This window comes from Ixodes scapularis, unplaced genomic scaffold, assembly GCF_016920785.2.
Source record: "Ixodes scapularis isolate PalLabHiFi unplaced genomic scaffold, ASM1692078v2 PGA_scaffold8__174_contigs__length_109621045, whole genome shotgun sequence".
NCBI lineage: Eukaryota > Metazoa > Arthropoda > Arachnida > Ixodida > Ixodidae > Ixodes > Ixodes scapularis.
The window spans coordinates 92,904,160-92,926,455 of NW_024609883.1; the positions used below are offsets into that span (position 1 = coordinate 92,904,160).

Below are 22,296 nucleotides of genomic sequence, written 5' to 3' on the forward strand. Positions count from 1 at the left end.
CCGCCCTGAAACACGAAAAAAAGATAGGAAAGAGTCTCTTGAGCTTTTGATTGGGGTCACTCATTTCTCGAACACTGTAACGAGATACATTGGCCCGGTATTTTATCGCGATGCAAGAAATACGATAAAAATGTATTTCGATATAAAAATACTAACAGTGAATAAAAAATTGTGTCGCGATACAAAAATATAAATACGAAAACTATTTCTAAAATACCATCACAATACATTTACATCGCGATATTGCCCAACCATGCTACCCGGTCTTTAAACAAGTTTTTAATTTTTTATTCGTGGTTCCTCCTCCGAAAAAACGCCGGAGGATTGACTGGTGAACAGCATGATAACTAGGAGGCCTCTACGTCTTCCTCTTGGTTTGCGACAAAAGAGAAGTGAATACTTGGCTGGCACACAGAGACACTCATCATCACGTAAGCACACAAATCAGAAAAAAAAATATTTAATTGAATCTGTAATGATCAAATTGTAAGGGAGATGCAAAAAGGAGAGAAAACCTGAATAGATTTTGTACTGTTTGTTTCTTGCAACTTAGTTACGATTAAATCATAAGGAATTCTAATAATCTGTAATTGTTATACCATAGCATAGTAAAAAAAAAAAACAGAACGAGCTTTGAACGTTTTTTTTTTTTTTTGCAACTCAGTGACGACCGAATCAATAAAAATCTCAGTTTTTTTTTTGTTGTTTTCTCCTTGCATTGAGGGGCCGGGGGGGGGGGGGGGGGAGGGGGGGTGTCGTGGCATTTTTGTGGGAACAAGTAACATCTTATAAGTGCATTTTACTTACCTAGTTTTTACCCCTGAATCAAGCGGAAGGGATGTTCATTTCGACTATCCTTCTTTGGCACCTGTCAAGTCGTTGGCGTTAGGTCGGTGAAGGAGCGACGAGGAATAAACAAACAAAAAACGTGTTTAATTACTCAATAGTGTAAAAATTGCAAGAGGGTATAATAAAGTTATCGTAAAAGCAAAATAGCAATTAATAATAGAACCTGGTTTCGATGGGAATCAAACATTGATCTTTCTGGGTTAAAGACCAAATTCTGGGCGTCTAATAACTTAGCACACTCGTCAATGATTTTAGGGGGTCTAGTACGTCTAATACATAACTTGATCAGACGTAACCCTTCAATAGTATTCTTCTTTAATTTTTGTTCCACACAATTTTTACCGGCAGTAACTTCACAAATTGCTTCCAAACTATACGAACACCGCCTACATTGCATATATTTCAAGAAACTTAGCGTTTCTTCCTAAAGCGAAATCGGACCTTTACGAGCCTAGCCAGCTGGCCTTTATCCATGGCATTCATTTCGGTACCGCTTCGTCGGTGCGTAAGGGAAACAAATGATTTTTATCTGGTGGTGAGAACAGCCTCAGTGATCGTTTGCACCATATTCCTCGCAAGCTTAAATTGTTTCCCTTCCAGATCATGCTCACTGCTTGGTGCCTTGGGGCAGCAGCACAAAACTGGTTGGCAGTGTGTATCCCATTATGCTCCGTTTCCCTTCAAGTTCGACTGTAGCCGATGTCTGGATTTCAAGTAGCCAATCAAGCCACGCCGAAATTGCACGATTACTGCTCTCGCTGCTTTTGCGGGGTTGCAATCAATGGCTAACTCAATCACGCACCGAAATAAGGGCAGGATTATGGAGGCATTCACTCCGCGTGATTGGTCTTGTCGGTTATAAGAAAAGTGTAAGAACGATAAGCGTTGCACTTTGGGAGCTGCTTGGTTGGCTACATAGGGTTGCAGCGTGGTCTGTGATGGGACTCGAAGTAAAACGGACTAGACTCCACTGCGTGATACGGCTTTATCTCAAAGACCACAAAGGGCCTCTCTAGCGATAACAAACAATTTTGTAAGACAAAACCCTTGCATAGTCGCCACCTCTAGGTGGTGCACGCAGCCTAGAATATCATGCTTTAGAGGTGAGTCGTACTCTTGTCCCGAAAAAATATTCGAAGGAGTAAACACGGTCATAGAACTTCACGAGGGTATAAACTGCGATAAAAAAGGTTATTGTTAACTGCACAGTAGTTGCACGTTCTTTTTCAAGGGTGGGACAATGCTCTTCGAATCGAGTATAAGGGCAAGGTTTACAGATGCACTCTTTGTCTCCTCCCGCCTGCTTCCAAAGCTACCATTGGCGAGAATATTCTCACGGAATCGTCCGTTGCGAGGAACACGCCTACAACCTGGGATATAAATAAGGCAGCAAACTTCCCACAACCTCAGACTAGCGATCGCCCCATCAAGTTTCTTGAAGCAACAAAGCCTTACGTAAGTTCTCCTCGAAGTTCCTACACTTTTGTATTAGCTTTTGTCGGAACACCGCGCTGTTAGAGGCGCCTGGAGTTCAATGTATACGCTCGTTATATTGTATTTATAACAAACTTTGTTTGAATAACGGACTGCTGTGAAGGTCTTTTTGAGCTAGGTTATCGTGTTATTCCTCCCGTTTTCGGGGATACTCGTTTCCATTGATTTAAAAAAGAATAATTAGGCCTCTAACAACACAGTAAAGGTTGCGCACTAACACGCCATATCTCTTTAGGCGGTTATCTCAAATGGTCGAGGAATTAAAAGGGCATGTTATATTAATGAACTGAATGCAAGAGCGCAAACGAGTTGGTGTATACTGATCATGTCCAAAACCCCGATACTGCAGGTAAAACAAACGACACAAACGTGAAACGTTTCATTCTTTGCTTAGTTTTTTTACCTGCTGTCTCGTGGTTTATGTCACGTTGAACCTATGTTACGGTGTACCATTTGAAAAAAAAAAAATGTTTTCAAGAGTAATACGTCAGAGCATTGGAAAATCCATGTTGTGAGCAAGATTTTGCGTGCTGTCAAGTTTGCTAGTCGCACCTTAATATTTAGTTGGTTTTCTTCTTGCTTAAAACAATTATGAACTCAAAATTGGTATTGGCATTCTCAAAAACCATCTACGTAAAAGTTTATAAATATGTTTCGATCTTTCTGTACCTGGTTCTTTGTTTTAAAACAGGTTCACAACATCAATTTTGTATCACGTGACTTTCGGTCTTCCCTGGGTACTACGGGTGTACATTGTTTTTTCAAATGAGTTTTATTTATTTTGCAAGTGTACTAATATTCGTTTGTATTCGCAATGTTTTTGTGATAGTTTAATTGTGTAGCGGGCATTTGTGTAGGATTAACCGGACGTAGACTTCAACCTATTCCCCAAACTATGCATACATCTGTTGTTCAACGCGTCATTTAAGCGACCTTAAACCTTTCCCACTATATTTTGCGAAACAATTGCATTGCCGAGTTTCGAGGTTATATTTATGTAATTGTTACACTTTTAGGAGGATGTTGCCGTTAAGCAAAATGCAGCTCGTGCTTTGCGCCGTGATTCTTATTCTACCGGCACTTCAAAGTGGTAAGTCGAAGCAAAGAAATATGAATATAATATATACTATACTTTCTTAAAGTTCTCTCTCAGAATGTTTAGTCCGTTTTTTTTTTTCAATTTAAGACATTTGTGATTGGTTGCCACCGGTGCTGTTTGAACGTCGTTTGTTATATGAAGCAATGCTTTAGAACGTCAGGTGCCTGACGAGGTAGTAACAGGCAGTGTGCAATATCAATATGACACAAAGGAAGTCAGTGCATCACATGCCATTCAAAAGCGTCACACACGCTTCACTCTTGAAGTGCTCATCTTTCATATATTGTACCCGTTCAAGAAATTGTATTATCTTGAGGTTACAAAGAAGCGGTCGCGATCCTCTAGGTATTGAGTTTCTGGAAGCTTTTATTTGAAATATTCAAAATTTTGTACAATAACAAAGAGTTCACTTAACAAAAACAATTACGAATTGTACAAGAGGCTAGAACATTCTTAATATAAAATAATATCAGTAATATGTTGATCGAATCGAGGAGACAGTTCCAAACCAATCATTATTTATACAGTGTCAATAAAAAGTGGAATGCGTTTTTAGCATCTGTATGTAAGTAAACTCAGGGGTTGAAAAGAAAAGTAAGAGAGAATAAGAAAATAAAATAAATAAAAATGTTTAGTTCATTTATGCCTAAAATGGGCTGCTGCCATGACCCAGCGAAGTAGTGCCTTAACACCAGATCTTTTTGCCCCCGTTTTCAGGGGCGTTTTTGTCTGCTACTGAAGGTCAGATCGACTGCGTACAGCTTATCATTCAAAACGGAATGACAGAATGCACACGCGAAGGATTTGATGTAAGTTTTTGAAGGCATAGAAAACAATCAAGTGTAAATTAAAATTTTTTTTAGGTAATTTTGTGTGACTGCCTAGTTCTTATAATGAGAAGACTAATAGTTTAAGCAGAAAAAAAAGAAAGACGTTTACAAATCTCTGTAATGCAAAATTAGAGCGCAGCTCTCAAGGAGGAGGAGGGAGGAGAAGGGGGAGGGAGAAAGGACGTTCCCCATAATACAACGCGTGACGTGAGGTCACGTGAATTCACGTGACCCTCATGAGGTCACGTGATCCTCGTGACGTCACGAGTCCCGCGCGTTGCATTATTAGACATATCCCATAATGCACCGCGCGGTTACGCCGACGGCGACGGCGACGCCGCTCAAGCCGGAAACGGGCGTCAAAGAGCTGCGCTCTAAAGCGCGAAACACATGTACGACGAAACCTTCCGATCCGACGTGCGGACTGCCGGAATGACCTTGGGGGGCGAGAGTTTTCGTAGCATCGGAGAGCGTTGAAAACCCTCGCCTCAGACCGTCGTATTGCGCGGTCGGACGTCGGATCGGACGGTTTCGTCGTACATGTTTCGCGCTTAAAAAGACTACGCGCCGCGGCTTCCATTTTCACACTGCGTTCCGGTGGTGACATCACGCTTTCCCCACAAAACAAGCGCCCCCCCCCCCCCCCCCCCCCTTTCCCCTCGGCTCCATGGCTTCCGTGACCTGGCATCTGCGTTGTTGTGCTTTTCTTAGTGTGCTATTTTTTTCTGAGGCGCGCCCGTTTTGACATTGAGCGGCCCCGCTAGCTTCCGTGACGAAGCATCTGATATGACGCGTCGCAACCAATGGGAATTTATTCCTTGCTTCGCTGCTACAGACTACAGGCTTCGCTCCATGGGACAGGGAAAAGTAGGTGCCGTTTTTCGCGGCTTCAAAAGCTGATAACGCCGGTTCACTCCACAGGACAGTTAATGCTTTTGCAATTAAGCGTATGTCAGGTATGAAAACCCGTAATATTTTGTAAAATACTCACAATGTTACCAATCTAATGACGCTTCGCGTAAAAGCTCTTTGTTATAGCGCCTATTTTACTTGAGCCACGAGGAGCAAGTAACTTTAAGAACTCGAACACGGAAGGCATTTGATAGGTTGTAACCTATCAAATGCCTTCCGCGTTCGTGTTTGTGAAACTACTCGCCCCACCTGGCACAAGTAGAAATGACGCTATAACAGAGAGCGTTTACGCAATGCGTCATTGAATACAACTGGTAGCAGCGCGCAAAAAACACAAAGACAAAGGGTTGATTTGCTCCCTCGGTCCTTGTCTTTTTTTTTTTTGCGCGCTGCTACCAGTTGTAATCATGAACCAACTCGCCCGCATCGCCACATTGCGTCACCGAAAATTGTAGAGGATAATTGTAAAGGATTTTGTTTTGGATGTAAACTTGGCCTTATAAAAATGGTTGACACATTTTGAACGAGCGAATGCCTGAAGTTTGTGGTGCTCAATCGTTTTCGGTTTTCCGTAGGGGGTCACGCATGTTGTTTCACTAGCATAACACCACACAAGTCCAGGTTGTGTAACACGAGGCGCACTATACTAAAGCTGTACGGCGCACCTAACAACAGTCAGCGTGGCTACATCGACTCGTACACTAAAAGCAACGTTTTCCTAGCAAATAACCAGAGCCCTGCGCGCGCTTGCCACGGGAATTCCTGTGCCATTCGAAAATTGCGCGTGATCTCTCCGTGTGCCGCTTATCTGGAAACGGTGGAGGGCTCACCGAGCAGCTCCAACGGATCCTTGGGAAAGTGGCGGAGCACGTCAAGCGATCCGGAGAAGTTCTCTCCGACGCTTGCCCCGGAAACGTTTGATCCGTAGTCCCTCGCAATATTTCAGTTTCGATATTTTCGATAGCGTTGTGTCGCAGCCACGAAAGCGACTGCAGCTGCAGTGCTTGACAACCGAAAGTTATCAGAATATCAAAGGGATGCTGTGCTGTTGTAAGCCTAGTTAGGAGCGGTTCGAAAGTCGGCGAAGCGATACGATGCGGTTCCGAGGTGTCCACGTCCCGACTAAACGAGCGGAGTTGCCATCAACATGTGTGATGTCACTCTTATTTCGGTGCGTGCTTATTATTCTGTTGGAGGGGTCGTTGATCGGTTGATAAACTAGGGCAACAAATATAAGCTTCCGCTCGACCAGCTCGACGACTTAGGTACTGTGGCACTAGCATTGGAGGACAGCAGTGGTAGAAAGAACAGCCGAAACAGCGTCTTAGCAGAGGTGATGGCGGCCTATAGCAGCAGAAATGCCGCGGATCAGTTGTCTGCTGCATTGTGTACCCCCGAGAGTCGTCGCTCGGCCGCTCCACCACGAAGACCGGATGCTCCGTGTCCCAAAGCAGCGAACGTCCGCTAGTTGCAAGGGGGCCTAGAAGACACCTTTTAATTGTAAAGTAGGGTGGTGTATTCAGTGAACACCCTTTATTTTTTAAGGTAGTAAAGAGGGTGTGCAAAAACGTGTATAGATGGAGTGAGTGAGTGTAGAGAACATCCTTTTTTAGGCGTGTTAGCTGCAATGACACTTGTTTTAGCGACGATTTTTATTAACTGTTTGCCTGTACTAATGTTCTTTACTTGGAGATACATTCCTCAAACTTAAAGGTGCCCTGAGAAGGTTTTTGAGGGCGCCTAAGTATGGCGATGACTCACTCTGCGGGCTTTAAGCATCCTATAGAAGTACATAAATTAGTACGATGTGCGGCCGATTTCCCTATTGAAAAAGCAGTCGAGGTTCGAACACACCGAAATCATCTGAGGCAACGGGAGGGACATTCATCCGGCAGCCAGGACGACATGTAATCAATGAAAACGCCACATTATGTTGAGATTGCAAACGCTGTTATTACAAAATATGTATGCTTTTTTTTTAGATGATAAAAGGAAATAATCTTGAGCAGTCCAAAAATGTTAGCTTTTCGCCGAGAGGGAACATTTTACTGCAATAATCGCATAAAAAACAGCGCACTATGTTCCTTTCTTTATGTCCGATGTGTCCGATCGGCAGCTCTTCAGCGCACTCACTGTGTTGAATCGTTGTCCGTGCTGCATGGGCAACGAGCCACGCGCATTCGAGATATCACTCCGCGGTTCCACCAATCGGAGGCGCGAGAATTCTTCGCCTGCTATTGACTGACAATGGTCCTGGTTTTCTGAACCTGCTCCTTCCATCGTCGGAGGTGACCTCGGTATGTTGTGATCTTTGATTTTTGTTTTTGTTAATATGGAAATTGGCGGCGTATTGTCTTGATTTAAGAATTTCTAGGATACTTAGAGGCAAAAGAGTGAGCTATTGGCATATTTAGGCGACCTCAGAAACCTCCTCAGGGTACCTTTTAGCGTGAAACTCATGTGAGCAAGAATCGCGTCGCTTCGCACCGCTCAGCGGCGGAACCACTGAGAACCGTTGCTGCCATTGGTGGCTTCTATACTTACGCCGCGCGGCGGTGCGATGCGACGTGATTTTTTCTCACATGTGTTCACGCTTAAGATGAAGTATGCATTACGCGAAATGTTGACGAGAACAAAGCAACATACGTGTAACCTTCGTAATTCTGGAGACGTTTGCCTGTAAATAAGTGTCTAATGCGGTGCAGCAGATTCCTGTGATTCCTATCTAGTGCGAGATTTATTGTGCTTTTATATGCTGTTTCTATGCATGTTATAACTGCAAGTGATGATTGTTGCTTGTAATCTTGAGCATCATATTTTTTTACGTTCACCCGAATCCAAAACGTGTTTCTATAACGCCCTTAGGCTGTTAGCCCCTGAACAAGCTTATGTACACCCTTAAGGGTGTTGGATGTTTTGGTGTTAATTTAAAACTGCGAACGAGTCGTGCGCCTTTACAGCGTCGATGTCGTGCGTCTTTACACACCACGTTTACTGATTTATGCGGGTGTTTCCGGCAGGCAAAACAGCCGCACGCAGGATTTAGTGGTGATATAATAGGGAGGACGAGAAAGTGATGGCCCCGCGTTCCAGGAAAAGGGCTGTTCTAATTTTGTTTATGTTTGGATTATTAAAGCACAATTTTGCTTGAAGCCAAAGGGTGAATGGCTTGAAATGTTAGTGAAATTAACCGCATCAAAGTACCTTAGAAGATAAATAAAGAGTTACTTTTGGGAAGGGAAAGGTCATGCGAGTTAAAGGCTGGGTACTCTCCCCATGAGACTGGTCACGCCGCCTAAAAATCCCCCCTGTGGCTATTTCACTTGCCGGCTCGGATGGCCGCAAGAATGAGCAAACTGTTCCAGAGGCTAATAAAGTCGTGCAGTGCCTCTGCAACAACAGATCATAGGGGTGCTGCTGGGAGAGAGCATCTCTGCTGTCAATGTTGCTCGAGCGCTCGATCCTGCCGTTACACCGGCATCGACGCAAGCGATGCCAGTTATTGAAATATCACTACTTTTAGTTTCTTATTTGTGACATTATATGCCAATGCATTGCAGAGTTTTGAAGGTTATGACCCTTACACATGCGAGCTGAAATGCGATGAAGAAGGCAAAAATAGGTTGCCGTTGCCATATGGGGTTTGCTCCGGTGGTAAAGTTGTAAGTCACGAAAAATTGTTCTCGCTGCCTTCGCGCTTTTTTCTTGGCGGGTACCCGTGATACAACAGCTTCCACGTTTTATATGTATTTTCAAAAAGTTACTGAATGTATCGTTCACTTTTAATTTGTAAGGGCAGGCCATAATTCTCTGTCAATACTTTAGCAATGTTGTTTGTTTCGCAATAACACAAGTGGTACTTACTGACTCTTTATTGATTCTTTGCAGAGTTAATACGCGTACCGTTTTTACATTCGCAAAACATAAGCGTTATTCCATCGGATTACTTGGGCAAGACGCAGTCAGTCATCTTTGTTATGTTTATTCAGTTGATCGGATATTTTCCTATATCGAGTGTACTGACGGTACATAGCATACAATAATTTTAACGTGCAACAACTATATAACATCCTTCCTGTTTGTCTCACGAAATCGAAACGCCTTTGATATAAGAGCCGATTCTACATGATCATATCGGCACTAAAGGGGCATCAAATCGCTGGAAGAAGCCCTTTAACGTACACCGAAACCTGACGCGCAGCAAAAATTGCCAAAGCCTCTCAGTTTCGCATTTAGGCAAATGTCTATATCGTCAATTATAGATGGGTATTGATGGGTGGCAGTTGTCACGTGCAATACCGTCCGACGTTCAGCCAATTGATGATAATTCACATGATCATGTCGACTAACAAAAGAGGCATCAGCTGTAAAGGAAAAGTCCTTTTAACGTTCAGCGAAATCTGACGATACAGCCAAAATTCCCAAAGGCTGTCACTTTTGCATTTAGGCAAATGACTGTCTCGTCATTGACTGGTGGGCATAAATTGGGTGGCAGTGGCCACGTGCAATACCGTCCGCCTTTGACCCAATTGATGAAAATTTTGTCACATGATCACGTTGACCACTGAAGAGGCATCGGCTGGTAGGAAGATTCCTTTTAACGCACGCCGAAACCTGACAATACAGCCAAAATTCTTAAAGTCTCTCAGTTATTCGTTTAGGCAAGTGACAATCACGTCAATGACTGGTTGGCATAAATTGGGTGGAAGTGGCCACGTGAAATACTATCCACTTTTTAGCCAATTCATGATAATTTCTTCACATGACCCCGTCGACTACTAAAGAGGCAGCAGCTGGTGGAAATAGTTCCTTTAACGTACTCCGAAACCTGACGATACAGCCAAAGTTTCTAAAACCGCTCAGTTTCGCGTTTAGGCAAGTGACAATCACGCCAATGACCGGTGGACATAGATTGGATGGCCATGGCCACATAAAACACTGTCCGCCTGTCGGCCTATTGATGATAATGTCTTCTTAAAATTTACGACCTGTACTGCGTGTTTTTAGTTATAATCATTAGTATCACAAAATATATTACATTATAATACTAGTACTAAAGGCCATATATTTTTTTAAGAAAAATAGAAACAGTATACAAAGCGACATTATTGGCAGTGGTTGACACTTTAGCAAAAAAGAGCAAATAGTGATAGTAGTATTTGTGAAGGTCTTGGAACAACTTGGATAAAACTAAATACTTAAATAGAACACGAAAAGGTCATCGTTTGATGAATGTGGTGTCCATGTTCTGTCCTATTTTTTATTGTTTCTACAACTATTACACTAAACCAACGCGATCAGCTACAAAGGAGCGGCCATTGAGTTGCAACTTTTTCTCTCTACGCAAGCTTACTGGCACTTGTGCTACCTTAGTTACACGCACGTAACGCCACTGACCAAGCGTCTTTGTACCCGTGTAATTGCAACGATACATGTAGAATTTTTCTTTGTACTTCTTGCTCGCAAAACGCAATGACGTAGTAATGGGCATAGCATTGTTATCGTAGCCTCGGGAGTATCATGTGACAACGATATGCAAGTGCAGCACATAGATAGGACACAAGCACTGTGTGAGCACTCGGGTTAGACTCGTGACGATTCATGCCTCGATGAGTATTTGGTTGGTGGCTCTTGTCAAATCGCTGCAATGGCAGGAACAGCCGAACCCTAACAGTGTCTGGAGCTCCGCAGATGCAGTATGATTTGCCAACCCCAGTGCACGGTTGGGATGAACATTAGGCAGCATATAATTGGCACGAGATCATATGACCGTTCATTCTGTCCGTGACATGAGGGGGTGAACGCCGCTTGTCATTCTATGATATTTTTTTCGTGACTTCCATTACGTGGAATTAAAAACTAATTCATGTTTTGTAGACTGTCAATGTCAAAGATTAATGCACTCAGGTATTTAGTGAAAGTCTAGCAATTGTGCCACGGCCCCTTTTATATAATAGTCAAGTGCCTCAAAAGGATATTTTTTGGTTGACTACTGAAATTAAACCTCCTCTCATGTAGCCCAGTCTCATTTGGAGAATTTACATTTTAACGCCTATTTTGGGAAGTACCTTTTATCGCGCATTTTATTGTATAAAAATTTCGTGAATTTAATAAAACGACTAGGTTGTTTTAGAACACTGATATCTGTGTTCTGATTGTTATAAAACTATAATTGCATTTTATTTCTCTACAGCACTGCACTGAAAAAGTAAAAGACATCCTCTATCAATGGGATGCGGATGTGGAGGATAGAAAAAACAAAATTAAAAGAAAATGGTGCACTGCTTCTTAAAGGAAGTAACTTTGGTTACGATGACTGCGATAAATAAAGAAATGTCATGGGCCCTTCGTCTTGTTTTATTATTTAAAATGATCTTCTGTAAAAAAAATCTCTTGCCTTTAGTACTTCATGCTGCGAGTTGAGAAACGGCTGGGCTGTAACGCGATACAAGCATATTCTGTTGTATTTTTGATTTTTTTTTTTGTTGTCATGCATCTATTTTGATCTGAATTAAGTTTAATTAGTTAATGCTGTTTGTAACTCTGGAGTAAAACATATTTCAAATATATCGATTTTATATTATTATTTTGCCCGGCTAACGTATGCGTGGCATATTGTTTCAAACATAAACGTTCGTGACTGAAGGGACAAAATGACAACAATGCTTAATTCAAGATGTTACAGTGTCTACTTCACAAAAGATTGGACAGGGTCTCGGCAGACCACAAAAAGGCTCAAAAGGGATTTAAAGAAAGAAAGAAAATATTAGGGGTGTGCGAATAACGAAATTTTAAGTCGAATTGAACTCGAATCGAATAGTTTCGAATAGCCAACAATTCGGATGTCAAATGGAATACGAATATTAAACTTTATTCGGAACGTTCCCAATATGAAAAATGGGTCCGTGTATCTGCGGTATTTACACTGTAAAAAAAGCTTGTGATATAACAGGAAATACCCGGAAACCTTTAGTCAAAATGAGGCAATGGTTCTATTATAATAAAATACAGACACGCTTATCGGTTAAAAAGCAAGATTTATGATATTCGCCAAAAAGTAGGTGTTTGATAAATAAACAGTCTAAAGATACTTGTATCATCGATAAAAGAACACTAAGTTGTATTACACTACAAACGTCACTTTTTCCCGTAAATTTATTTAGTTTAACCTTAAAGGCCTTTTCGGGCATTACATAAAGGAAACGTGATACAAAAAAAAAAAAATTGTACGACTAAACCTAGTGTCAACAAAAAGACAAATATAAAAAATAAAGCGACAAGGCGTGAAGTTGGGCTACTTGGTTCATAATGCAAACTTGGAAACAGCGCAAAAAAGACGAGGGACAAGAACGAGAAGTGAACGAACAGAACGCTGATTGGCAACTGAAGTTTATTCCTGCGAGGAAAGGAAAGGAAAACATAAAAGATGCAAGATAGATAAAACATAATCCACCCCCTTGAGGCACAGCCGCGCACTTAAACAAATCTGCCGAATTTCTTAATGAAAGTCACTTCGTCATCCGCCAAAGCCACCGAACCCGGTATATTACATGCGCGACCGCTGTCGTGTATCTGATCCCCTTGTTGTGTGGCAGGGTGTACATAGGTCAGACGGGGGAAGTGTGTCAATGTTAGGGCCAGGGAGCATTCCTTTTCCCTTCAATCTTCACCGTCGGGATACCTTGCAGTTCACTGCGATAGGTGTTCGTGTTCTCCGGTTTTCACGGAGGTTAAGATTCTGGCTCGTCGCCGCAACAAAGTGACTAGAGAAATTGATGAGGCGTTTTTTATTTCTACCTACGGAGCGGAAACGTGTGTTAGTGCCCGGTCCGTGACTTTGGCGGATGACGAAGTGACTTTCATTAAGAAATTCGGCAGATTTGTTTAAGTGCTCGGGTGTGCCTCAAGGGGGTGGATTATGTTTTATCTAACTTGCATCTTTTATGTTTTCCTTTCCGTTCTTCGCAGGAATAAACTTCAGTTGCCAGTCAGCGTTCTGTTCGTTCACCTCTCGTTCTTGTCCCTTGTCTTTTTTCCGCTGTTTCCAAGTTTGGGTAAAAAATAAAGGTTGTGGTGTTCTTTCTTTGTAATCTCGCTCTATTAATAATCGCCACCCGATCGGTATGTGCTTCGCTCGTCTCCCAGGGAGTGACACAACACACCTAGAAGACAGCAAAGGTGCTTACTTCCCGGTTGACCGTCCTCGAGAGTCGGTACTGCGGGCCCGCCGACCCTGGTTGTCGCCTGTTGTTCAGAGCTTGCAGTCAGAGTCCATGTCCAGGCCTGGGGATCGTCCTTCCCCCGCCAGCACTGCGTAGGCTAGCTGTCCCGGGCTATCACAGTCCAAGTCTCGCTGCGGAACCACCCCGGGACCGTCATGGCCCAGGTCGGTATGGCCAGGGCTCGCCGTTCCCACCGGTCTTGCTCCAAACATCGCTGGTGGACCGCTCCGGGGATCGCCATGGGCCAGACAAACCAGACCGGCTTCGTCGTTCCTGCCCGCCCCAGCCTGGCGCAGCACGCTCTGTCTCGCGCCAGCTCGTGTCTTTTCGGCCGACCGTCTGTCACGTGCCCTCAGCCCCGTCGTCTTGCATACTCGTCTCCTACACTCTCCCCTCCTCAAGGCCCAAACTTTGGAGGACTTCCGATACACGGGACTTCACGGGCCTCAGGGGGAAGTTCTTCCACGTCGATGGACTAGGGCGACAGGTAAATGCACTGGTCGGGGCGGCGAGAGGTGTCGGAGAGGCGGCTGCTGTTGTTGCCGGAGGGGCCACGTTGTAGCGTCCGAAAGCGGCGTAAATGGTGGTGGGACCCAGGAAGCTTGCTGTAAGCTGGTCCCCCGACGCGGACGGAACGGCCCCGTTCCGCTTGGAGGTCGCCGCGGGCGTAGAACTGCCCGCTTGAACCGTTCGTCAGGCCGAACAAGTGTCAGCCACCCTGACCACTTGGGAAAACTGATGGGTCCGTGTTTCCTCCCGGTGAACTTCCTGGTTGACGCCGTCCATCGCAGTCTTTCCAAGAAGCTATTCTGCGCAGAACAGTTAAAACAACACACATCGAACAAATACTCTGCCGCAGATTGTGGTCGTGTCCAAAGCCTCCACTGCAAAATTGCTTGCCGACGGGTTCGTGTACCATGCGGCTAACTCGGCGAGTCCGGATTCCAGAGCTCGCTCCTGGGTCGCCAGGAACAGGGGATTTGCTGTGTCCTACCGCAAACTCATGTTTATCACTTTCCCCATCACGACGGTAGTATCCCTTTAAGTCAGCTATGTGAACGGGGCCAGGCTCCTCGTTTGTATCTGGCCGAGTAAGCCTATCCTCGCTTTCTTACTAACGTAAGACACGATACTCGCGTCTTTACCTTATTCGGGCCCTTTCGCCTCGGAGGAAACGATGCAACAAAACCACTAGCTGCGTTGCTCAAAGCGTGAGTTTTCTTCATGACAGGTAACGATGGTGTAAACCTAATCCATCTTTGGCGCAAGCGAAGGGATCCGAAGCCAGCGGCGGGATGGCCGTACCATACCCGCGTTCCGCAACGGTTGAGTACACGGTGTGCGACTCGATGTAAGCGTCAGCGTGCGCCGCCAACGCGACGCTGACAGCGACGTGGGTGTCGGCGTAACTGAGTGGTGCATTTAGGGAAATGTCCCATAATGCATTCGCGGGGAGGAGGAGGAGGGAGGAGGAGGGGAAGGAGGGCGATGGGAGGGGACGAGGAGGACGACGACCAGGGGAGGGGGAGGGAGGTGGAGGAGAGGCGGGGAGGAGCTTGAAGGATGAGGGAGGAGGAGGTGAAGGAAGAGGAGGAGGGGAGGAAGAGTAGCAGGGAGGATGAGGAGGAGGGAAGAGGGGCATTCTTTCACCTCAGTACCCTTCCTCCTCCTCCTCCTCAAGAGCTGCGCTCTAATTCGGGGTTACAGGGTGTTGTAAACGTTTCATTTTCTTTTTGTGACTATTGGACGTCTGTTTTTATTTCGTAACAACAGGCTGGGCAGCTGTGGCTCCTTATTTTTGTCTTCTTTAGAGGAGCATCCTGGGGAACGCGAAACGAAGTGCTCAGGCAAGCGTATTTGTTCCACCTAAACCAATGGACACGTTCAAGTGAATCATCTAGATTCTTTGAGCTATCCCAAAATGGGCTGCCGGGCCTCTCGCCTCTAAAACTCGGCTCCAGATCCTCACGGCAAGCCTAGCCATGCTTCGAGCTTGGTAAGGCAGACAGTAAAAATCGGTTTATGCAAATAAAATGTTTATAAAATAAATAAAAGCATATGCAGCAAGAAAGTAATAGTGATTTTTGTAAAAGACATTAAAAAGTAATGAGAAAGTAATTAATTGCTTCTGGTAATAATTTCAAATTGTATTAAGTACTTTTTGTTGTGGTAATGTTTAAAGTAAATAAATTACATTTTAGTTGTATGAGGCAAAGTAATTATAGTAGTGTCATTTATTTAGACAGCAAAAGTAATTTGGCCCCCTCTGGTCGAGCGGTATTTTCTGAAAAGCTTTTCTCCGGCCCTGAAATTTTTAAATTATCATCACATTGAAACCAGGACCTTTTAATATGTATTTGTCTTCTTACTTTAGGTTCTACCCGGCAGGGCTGTACAGATATGCTCTAAGATGTATTTGAAAATACATATACTGCGATACATGACGAAGACAGCTAAAATAGTGATACTGAAATACAGCCGTAATAAAGTCTTGTGAAATATATCAGAAATACATTTGAAAAATAGACAGGTACTTGAAATTACAAAAACAGGTATACTAATTTTCCAAGGGCAGTAACACTCGCACACACTTTTGTCTAAAAACAGCTTTGTACGATGGGAACTCTCGTATTGCAGGCAAAAACGTTTTTATTGGAAAACAAAAATGAAACGACCTTTTGTTACATATTCTTTTTTTTTTATATGGAAGCCATACCAAACAAGAGTAAACAGAACTTTGCTGCTACGCTCGACTACATTTGATGAGATGTAGTTTTTTAAAGAGTTGTTCGGTCAGCTGCTGCCGATTTGGGCTCAGAGTCATGATAGCGAAAAAGATGAAGCGTTCCAGAAGTAGGATTCCATGTTTTCAGAGTTCATTTTTCGTCAAATCTATAGGGTGTTTTTCGGAGTTAATTTTTTTCCTAAAACTCAGAGTTTATAGGAGTTTATTTTTGTTTGATTCCAAAATCTAAAAAAATTCGGAGCTTAATTGCGCAGTGTTTCATGTTAAAAATAAGTACATATATAATATTCAGGTGCAAACGTATGCCAGATAAAGAAAAATAAAACGCGCTGGTATCAATTATTATTTCTTCAGCTGAATTTGGTGTTGGTGCCATAGCCATTGGCAATACTAATTTGTCCTACGGCAAAAGTTGCACACATGTGTTACTTCGATAAACGTCGATACCTTAAAAATAAACTCCCGTAGGTAGTCCCTGGGAAGTACGTATTCATCCCATCCTATTCCATGCTACCCAGCGCGGCCGCTCGAGATGGAGTGGTAAAGGATGTAATAGGGAAGTTTCAACTGGTCCTCTTCCCAATTTAATGCAATCTCTATGCTACATAGCTCTCACTGTTACAAAACCACGACCTCTACCTACCTTCAAAGCACGAACAGCATGGCCAAATCTAGAAACCAATACAGAGGCTTTTGTCGTTACCTGAAAGTATACAATGAAATGTTGTCCTGTACCTTGACGAGATAAGTCTTTGGTTAATGATCCGAGATTTCAAAGATAACTCTGGTGTCATTTTCCCGGGATCATTGACCCTGTGCACTGATCAAACTTAATTGTAAATGACCGTCTTTACCAAGTCTTCTTTTTTTTTTTTTTTTGGTTGGGGGGGGGGGGGGGGGGGCATTGGCATATAACAATTTGGAGATAACCGGATAAATCCCAATCGATCAAAATTTTACTGGCGAGTGTTTTTCGGAGTTTTTCGGATTTATCTGAAAACACGAAATTGTGTCTATAAGTGTCAACGAACACGGGTTCACATAAGACAAACGAAGACCGCGTCCACAGTAGGAAAGTTTATATTCTTTTCTTTTTGTATATGAAGACATCGCTTGGAGATAGTGATATGTAGGCTCGTTGAAAGTGTTTGTACTTCTAAGGCGAAAAAGGAATCCTCCAGTGAAAACAAAAACTCGTACTATCCTTGAGGCAAAAATTGAAGTTAAACTCGGTCGTTCTCGAGCCCAACCTCTTTTGCACAAAATTGCAATTTTTCTTTTACCATGAAGCTGTGGGAACTAAGCCGGTATTTAATGGATTTAAAACACTTTCCACGCAGAATGCAGTGCAGTTCTTTTTTAGATATATTGAATGTTTTGAACCAATATCACATAAACCTCTAAATTCGTTTTATATATATTCAAATATCCGGAAGAGGTCAGCAACCTTCAGTCCAATGTCGGTACCTTTTCTCCAGTCATTTCAAGAGGGTGCCTTGAAATGAAATGGGATTCTTTTATTTAATCTCAAGAAAGGAACTTTACGCTCGCTCTAGTAAATTGGATTGGGAGTGCAATGTACTCTTGTAAACCTCGTACACACAGTGCCTTCAACGTTTTGATTCGACAAAAATAGTTGCCCAACGGAAGCACTCCGGAAGACATATGTTCTATCTGGAAAGTAGGGAAGGGAGTTACCAATTTCGGGGGCCTAATGTTTGAAACAAACCTCGGTCTGCTTGATAACAAAGCTTTATGGTCCTATTTACTGTACCTCCTACCGCCCTGGAACACGAAAAAAAGATAGGAAAGAGTCTCTTGAGCTTTCGATTGGGTTCATTAATTTCTCGAACATTGCAACAAGATATATTGGCTCGGTATTGTATCGGTATTAAAAAAATACGACGAAAATGTATTTCGATACTGAAATACAGATACAGATGGAAACTTTGTCCATTGTAATCGGCATCGTCACCGTCACTGATGACGTCACCAATGATGTCAAGTGTCCCATAAGCACCAGGCGGTTACGCCGACGGCGACGGCGACGCCGCTCAAGCCGGAAACGGACGCCTAACAGCTACGCTCTAAATATATTTACCGTTCACTTCTGTTAGGGCAGGCCACGTCAAAATTTGAGCATTGCTGTTTGTTTAATCATAACACAAACGGTACTTATTGACTCTCTATTAATTTTGTGCAGAGTTAATACGCGAACCATTTTTACATTTGCGAGAGCCTTGCGCCATCCCACCGGATTCTTTGGGCAAGACGCGGTCAGTCATCTTTGTTACGCATGTGCCGTTAATTTATGCGGCACAAGAAAAACAGGTTTCCCTTTATCTCTCGAACCCGGTATTTTTATACACGCGTTCAATTTCCGATTCTGTGCGCTTTGTCGACATGTAGATAGGTATTCTTTGGAAGGCTACAGAGCAGCAGCCTCGATGTGCATCTCGCGTCATGCGACAGGGATCCTTCAAAGCCGTTCCGGGATCCTTAATCATCTTGTCTACTCCTGGCCTCACTGGTAAAGGCAAATCATTTAAGAATATATATACAAAGTGTTATTAACTGAGGTCCCCTACCTTTCTGCCAAAACGCACACACAAACAAATTTGTCAGCTATTTGTCAGCAACAAGGGGCAATTCAGGAAACTGCTGAATGCCGTCCATTAACTGCTACTTTAAGGCTGCGGTCCCACGGCGGCCATGACATATGACGCTTTCCGCACGTTTTCGAAATGCGATTGTGGCGTGTTCAAGCTTTCTAAAATTATGTGTTATATATCATCTTGTCCTGTACAATATTATCTTTCCTCTGATGTAGGATTTGTTTTCCTAGTGCAAAACGCTAATTCAGTGGGCACCCGCGAACAATGGCCTTTTCGGCAAAACATGGTTTCGTAGTACAGTGGTACAGGGTGCAGAATTGGAGCAATTTATTTCAAATTTTAGAATGTTATAGAAGAAGAGTGCGTTCATTTTCATTAGAGGCCCTTTTTTCGTTTTTCATTTTATTTTGACAGATATTTACTTTAAAAAATGTACCTCGCGGAAGCGCATTCAGTCGCGGATTTTTGGCCGCCTACTCGGTCATTTTATTTGAAACGTTTTACATGTGTTTGCAACTATGGTAGAAAGAGCTACGCTAAATTTCATTGTAATATGGCCTAAACTTTTTTCAGAATGCTCACGTGAAAAGTGACAAAAACAGTTTTTTTGGCAAACTTCATTTGGTAGTACAGTGGTACAGCGCTTAGGGATTGGCACATTTGAATAAAATTGTAGACCTGCAAAGAAAAACATATTCTGCTTTGTCATTAGAGACCCTTTTTCTAAATTTCACCTTTGAGTTTCCATAAAAAAAGTTTGAATATAGGCGAAATCACGAATTTGTTGATAGTCAAAACCGAGTATTTTGACCCTTTTTGGCAGACATTTAGGCCGATATTTTTAGTATTAAATGGAGATTACTGTTCCAGGTCCTGATTATTAGCCCACATTTTCACTAATCGAGCCTATTTATTAAAACAAATCATAAAACATACAGAAAACACAAATTGGATGTCTGGTTGCGCCCTCTATGTGGCGGTGGCTGAAATGTGACTGCGCGAGGTTCAGGAAACTGCCGAGGATGGCGCTGATTCCAGCTGTGGTTGCCAGCTTCGGAAACTGGTTGTACACTTGGCTTCTTCCGTTTCTTGCAAAATAACGTGCTGGAAAACTTGGTCGAAACTCGTGAGGTCCTTTATAACACGGTACTTTCTGCTAATATAGCTTTTAGGAAGAATTTCAGTCGCTTTCATATTGTCAAACGATTTTTTTTTTTATGCGAGGCTCCACCGGTTCAGTTTGCTGACTAAATTGTTCACGCAATCGATATCGAAGTTTCAAATTACCGAAATGCCAAAATCGCCAGTTCCGCGTAGATACGCAGCGTGACGCACGTGCTTCTGGTGCGTGTGCACGTACGTGTTTGCTGCGTGGTTCTTCGTTTGCTGCGAGTTGTCGCGTATTTATTGTGCACTGCTTACCTCCGTCTGCGCACGCCTCTCATCCTTGTAACTACCCCTGCTCTGTTTGCCTAGAGTGAAGTTTGTGTCTGTCTTTTCGTTCGCTGACTAAGCTCGTGTCGGTGTCCTTCCTACTGGCTGCTGTTCGTGTTTGCGTACCGTGTGTGTCGCTTTGATTACTAGGTCCCCTGCTTATGGGGTGGAGCAAGCGGTGGGCGTCGCGCCAGGGGTGGGTCGTGATTGGGGAAACAGCTTAGCAGCCGACGCCGACTTCGGCGCGTTTCTTCTGCGCACGCGCGTACTGTCATTGATATCGCTACTTCGCGCCGTGACGATGCGCTGATCTACAGGCCGGTCGGCGCTCGCGTGATACTGTTGAAAATTCTCGAGCGTGTATTTACGTTTCGAAAGCCATAATAGAATTAAAGTGGACATTTGGCCGGCAGCCGGCATACCGTGGCTCTGAAAACAGATTGCTAGGAGTGCCCTCTCATTCGCTGGTTCCACGCTGGGTGCGCGCAGTCCGTGCTTCTGGCCTCCCCGGCCGCCCAAATGCGTTTTTCTGATGCTTGTTTTGTTTTCAGTAAACAGACAATAGATTCCTGCTGATATTCTCCTTTATAATCTTCACTCTTGACAACTCTTTAGTGTTGGAAGGAACTCCGTCAAATTTGACGATAATGCATGTGTAAGTACAACTGGAACCTCATAGTTGCAAGAATACTTTTCCTGGATTGTCTGCATTAGAGTGCCTCCATGTGCGCTTCGCGCACATGAAGGCTCATTAGTCTGCACCTTTCTGATAATATGATCGGTCTCCATAAATTGCACTTCCCCGCTTCGGGAGCACGGCCAGCGGTGGTTCTCTGTCGGTCATCGAACCTCACACACGTGAAGCGTTGTCAAAGCTGTGATATACCGGGCGTTTTATTATTATGTTTTGTTTTGTTTTGTTTTTTTTGCTGAAAGAAATTATACTTTTGGTATTCCCGGGGATAACATTCTCGGCTGCGGCGGACGTAAAGGAACGAGCGTAAATTGACAGTTAGTGGCCTAATAAACTAAAATTTGCCATTTGCGAACGCTGGAGAGGGGGCGACCTCCTCTCCCCCGTTCGCTCCGCTGAAGTGGAACAGGGTGGGAGGAGCTCCCACTTCGTTCTTGACCTGTCACCGACTACAGTTGCGAATTCCACTTGTCATTTTGGAGCGACGACGAGATAGAGCTGAGTCATGTATTGTGTTCTCTGAGATGAAGAACGCAATGCGCGCGGAGTTGCTCCACGTATGCACCAGTCACCAGTAAAAACGACCTGTCCTCCGAGGAGGTCGAGCGAGACGCCGGCTGACATGGGGGTCGGTCACCTCACCGTCACCACCGTCTACCGTGCCTTCAAAAACACGGAGCGCACTGTGTTTCTGCAGTATAACAAAAAAATGAACAAACAAGGTGCAAACTTTCATTTTTTTCCTAAGTGTGGTTTGCAGGGCTGAACCGAATACAAAAACGATACGCCGTGCTGGGATGACGTCGACTACAATGGTACACGATCATAACAAGAGCACAAATCCTGCCACATTATTTTGCTACAGTGATAAGAGCATATATATCTTTGTCCGCGATTCGGCAACAGAGACATTATTTCCAAATTAGAGTTCGAAGTTAGCCTTCGATGCTAGCACTGACCAACTCACTTCACTCATAGGGTGAAAACGTGAAACTTTGTATCATTCGGACAGAGATCGAAAAATAACACGCACCGCTTCAACTTGGACACCCCAAAATAATTAACTTTAGTGGATCGCACGCAAAAGCTTCGCGTACGCAATAAAATTGCCGGTCAGAAGTACGGTTCCGCAAACAAAATCAACATATGAGTCATCAAATTATGAAGAAAACCCAGGTGTGAGCGTGCCAAAAATATTCGACATTTATTGTTGTCAATATTTGTTTTTCGATCCACGTGCTTATGTCGCAGTGGAAAGCCGTGAAACTCCCTATAAAATTATTTTGGGCAGTGTTTCCGACGGTGCTCGCTCGATCGTAAAATGCCGCTTTGTTGCTACTTTGGCGAATCAAACAAGGAAGCCACGTTCACCTACAATGCCCTGTCCACAAGAAGGGAAAT

At 43.7% G+C, this 22,296-nt stretch overlaps 1 protein-coding gene across 1 annotated transcript; it reads left to right on the forward strand.

Moving 5' to 3' along the window:
* Positions 1 to 3,363: 3,363 nt before the first annotated feature.
* On the forward strand, positions 3,364 to 11,476 carry LOC115324968. Its single transcript, XM_029985665.2, has 4 exons — positions 3,364 to 3,433; positions 4,160 to 4,251; positions 8,745 to 8,846; positions 11,378 to 11,476. Exons 1-4 carry the CDS (start codon positions 3,364 to 3,366, stop codon positions 11,474 to 11,476), a joined length of 363 nt encoding a protein of 120 aa, XP_029841525.2.
* Positions 11,477 to 22,296: the final 10,820 nt, after the last annotated feature.

Excerpts from the sequence above, each read along its gene's own strand:
- LOC115324968 (XM_029985665.2), top strand. The coding sequence starts at position 3,364 with ATGTTGCCGTTAAGCAAAATGCAGCTCGTGCTTTGCGCCGTGATTCTT. Across the intron at positions 4,252-8,744 it reads GCACACGCGAAGGATTTGAT|AGTTTTGAAGGTTATGACCC; the intron begins GTAAGTTTTTGA and ends AATGCATTGCAG. Across the intron at positions 8,847-11,377 it reads TTTGCTCCGGTGGTAAAGTT|CACTGCACTGAAAAAGTAAA; the intron begins GTAAGTCACGAA and ends ATTTCTCTACAG.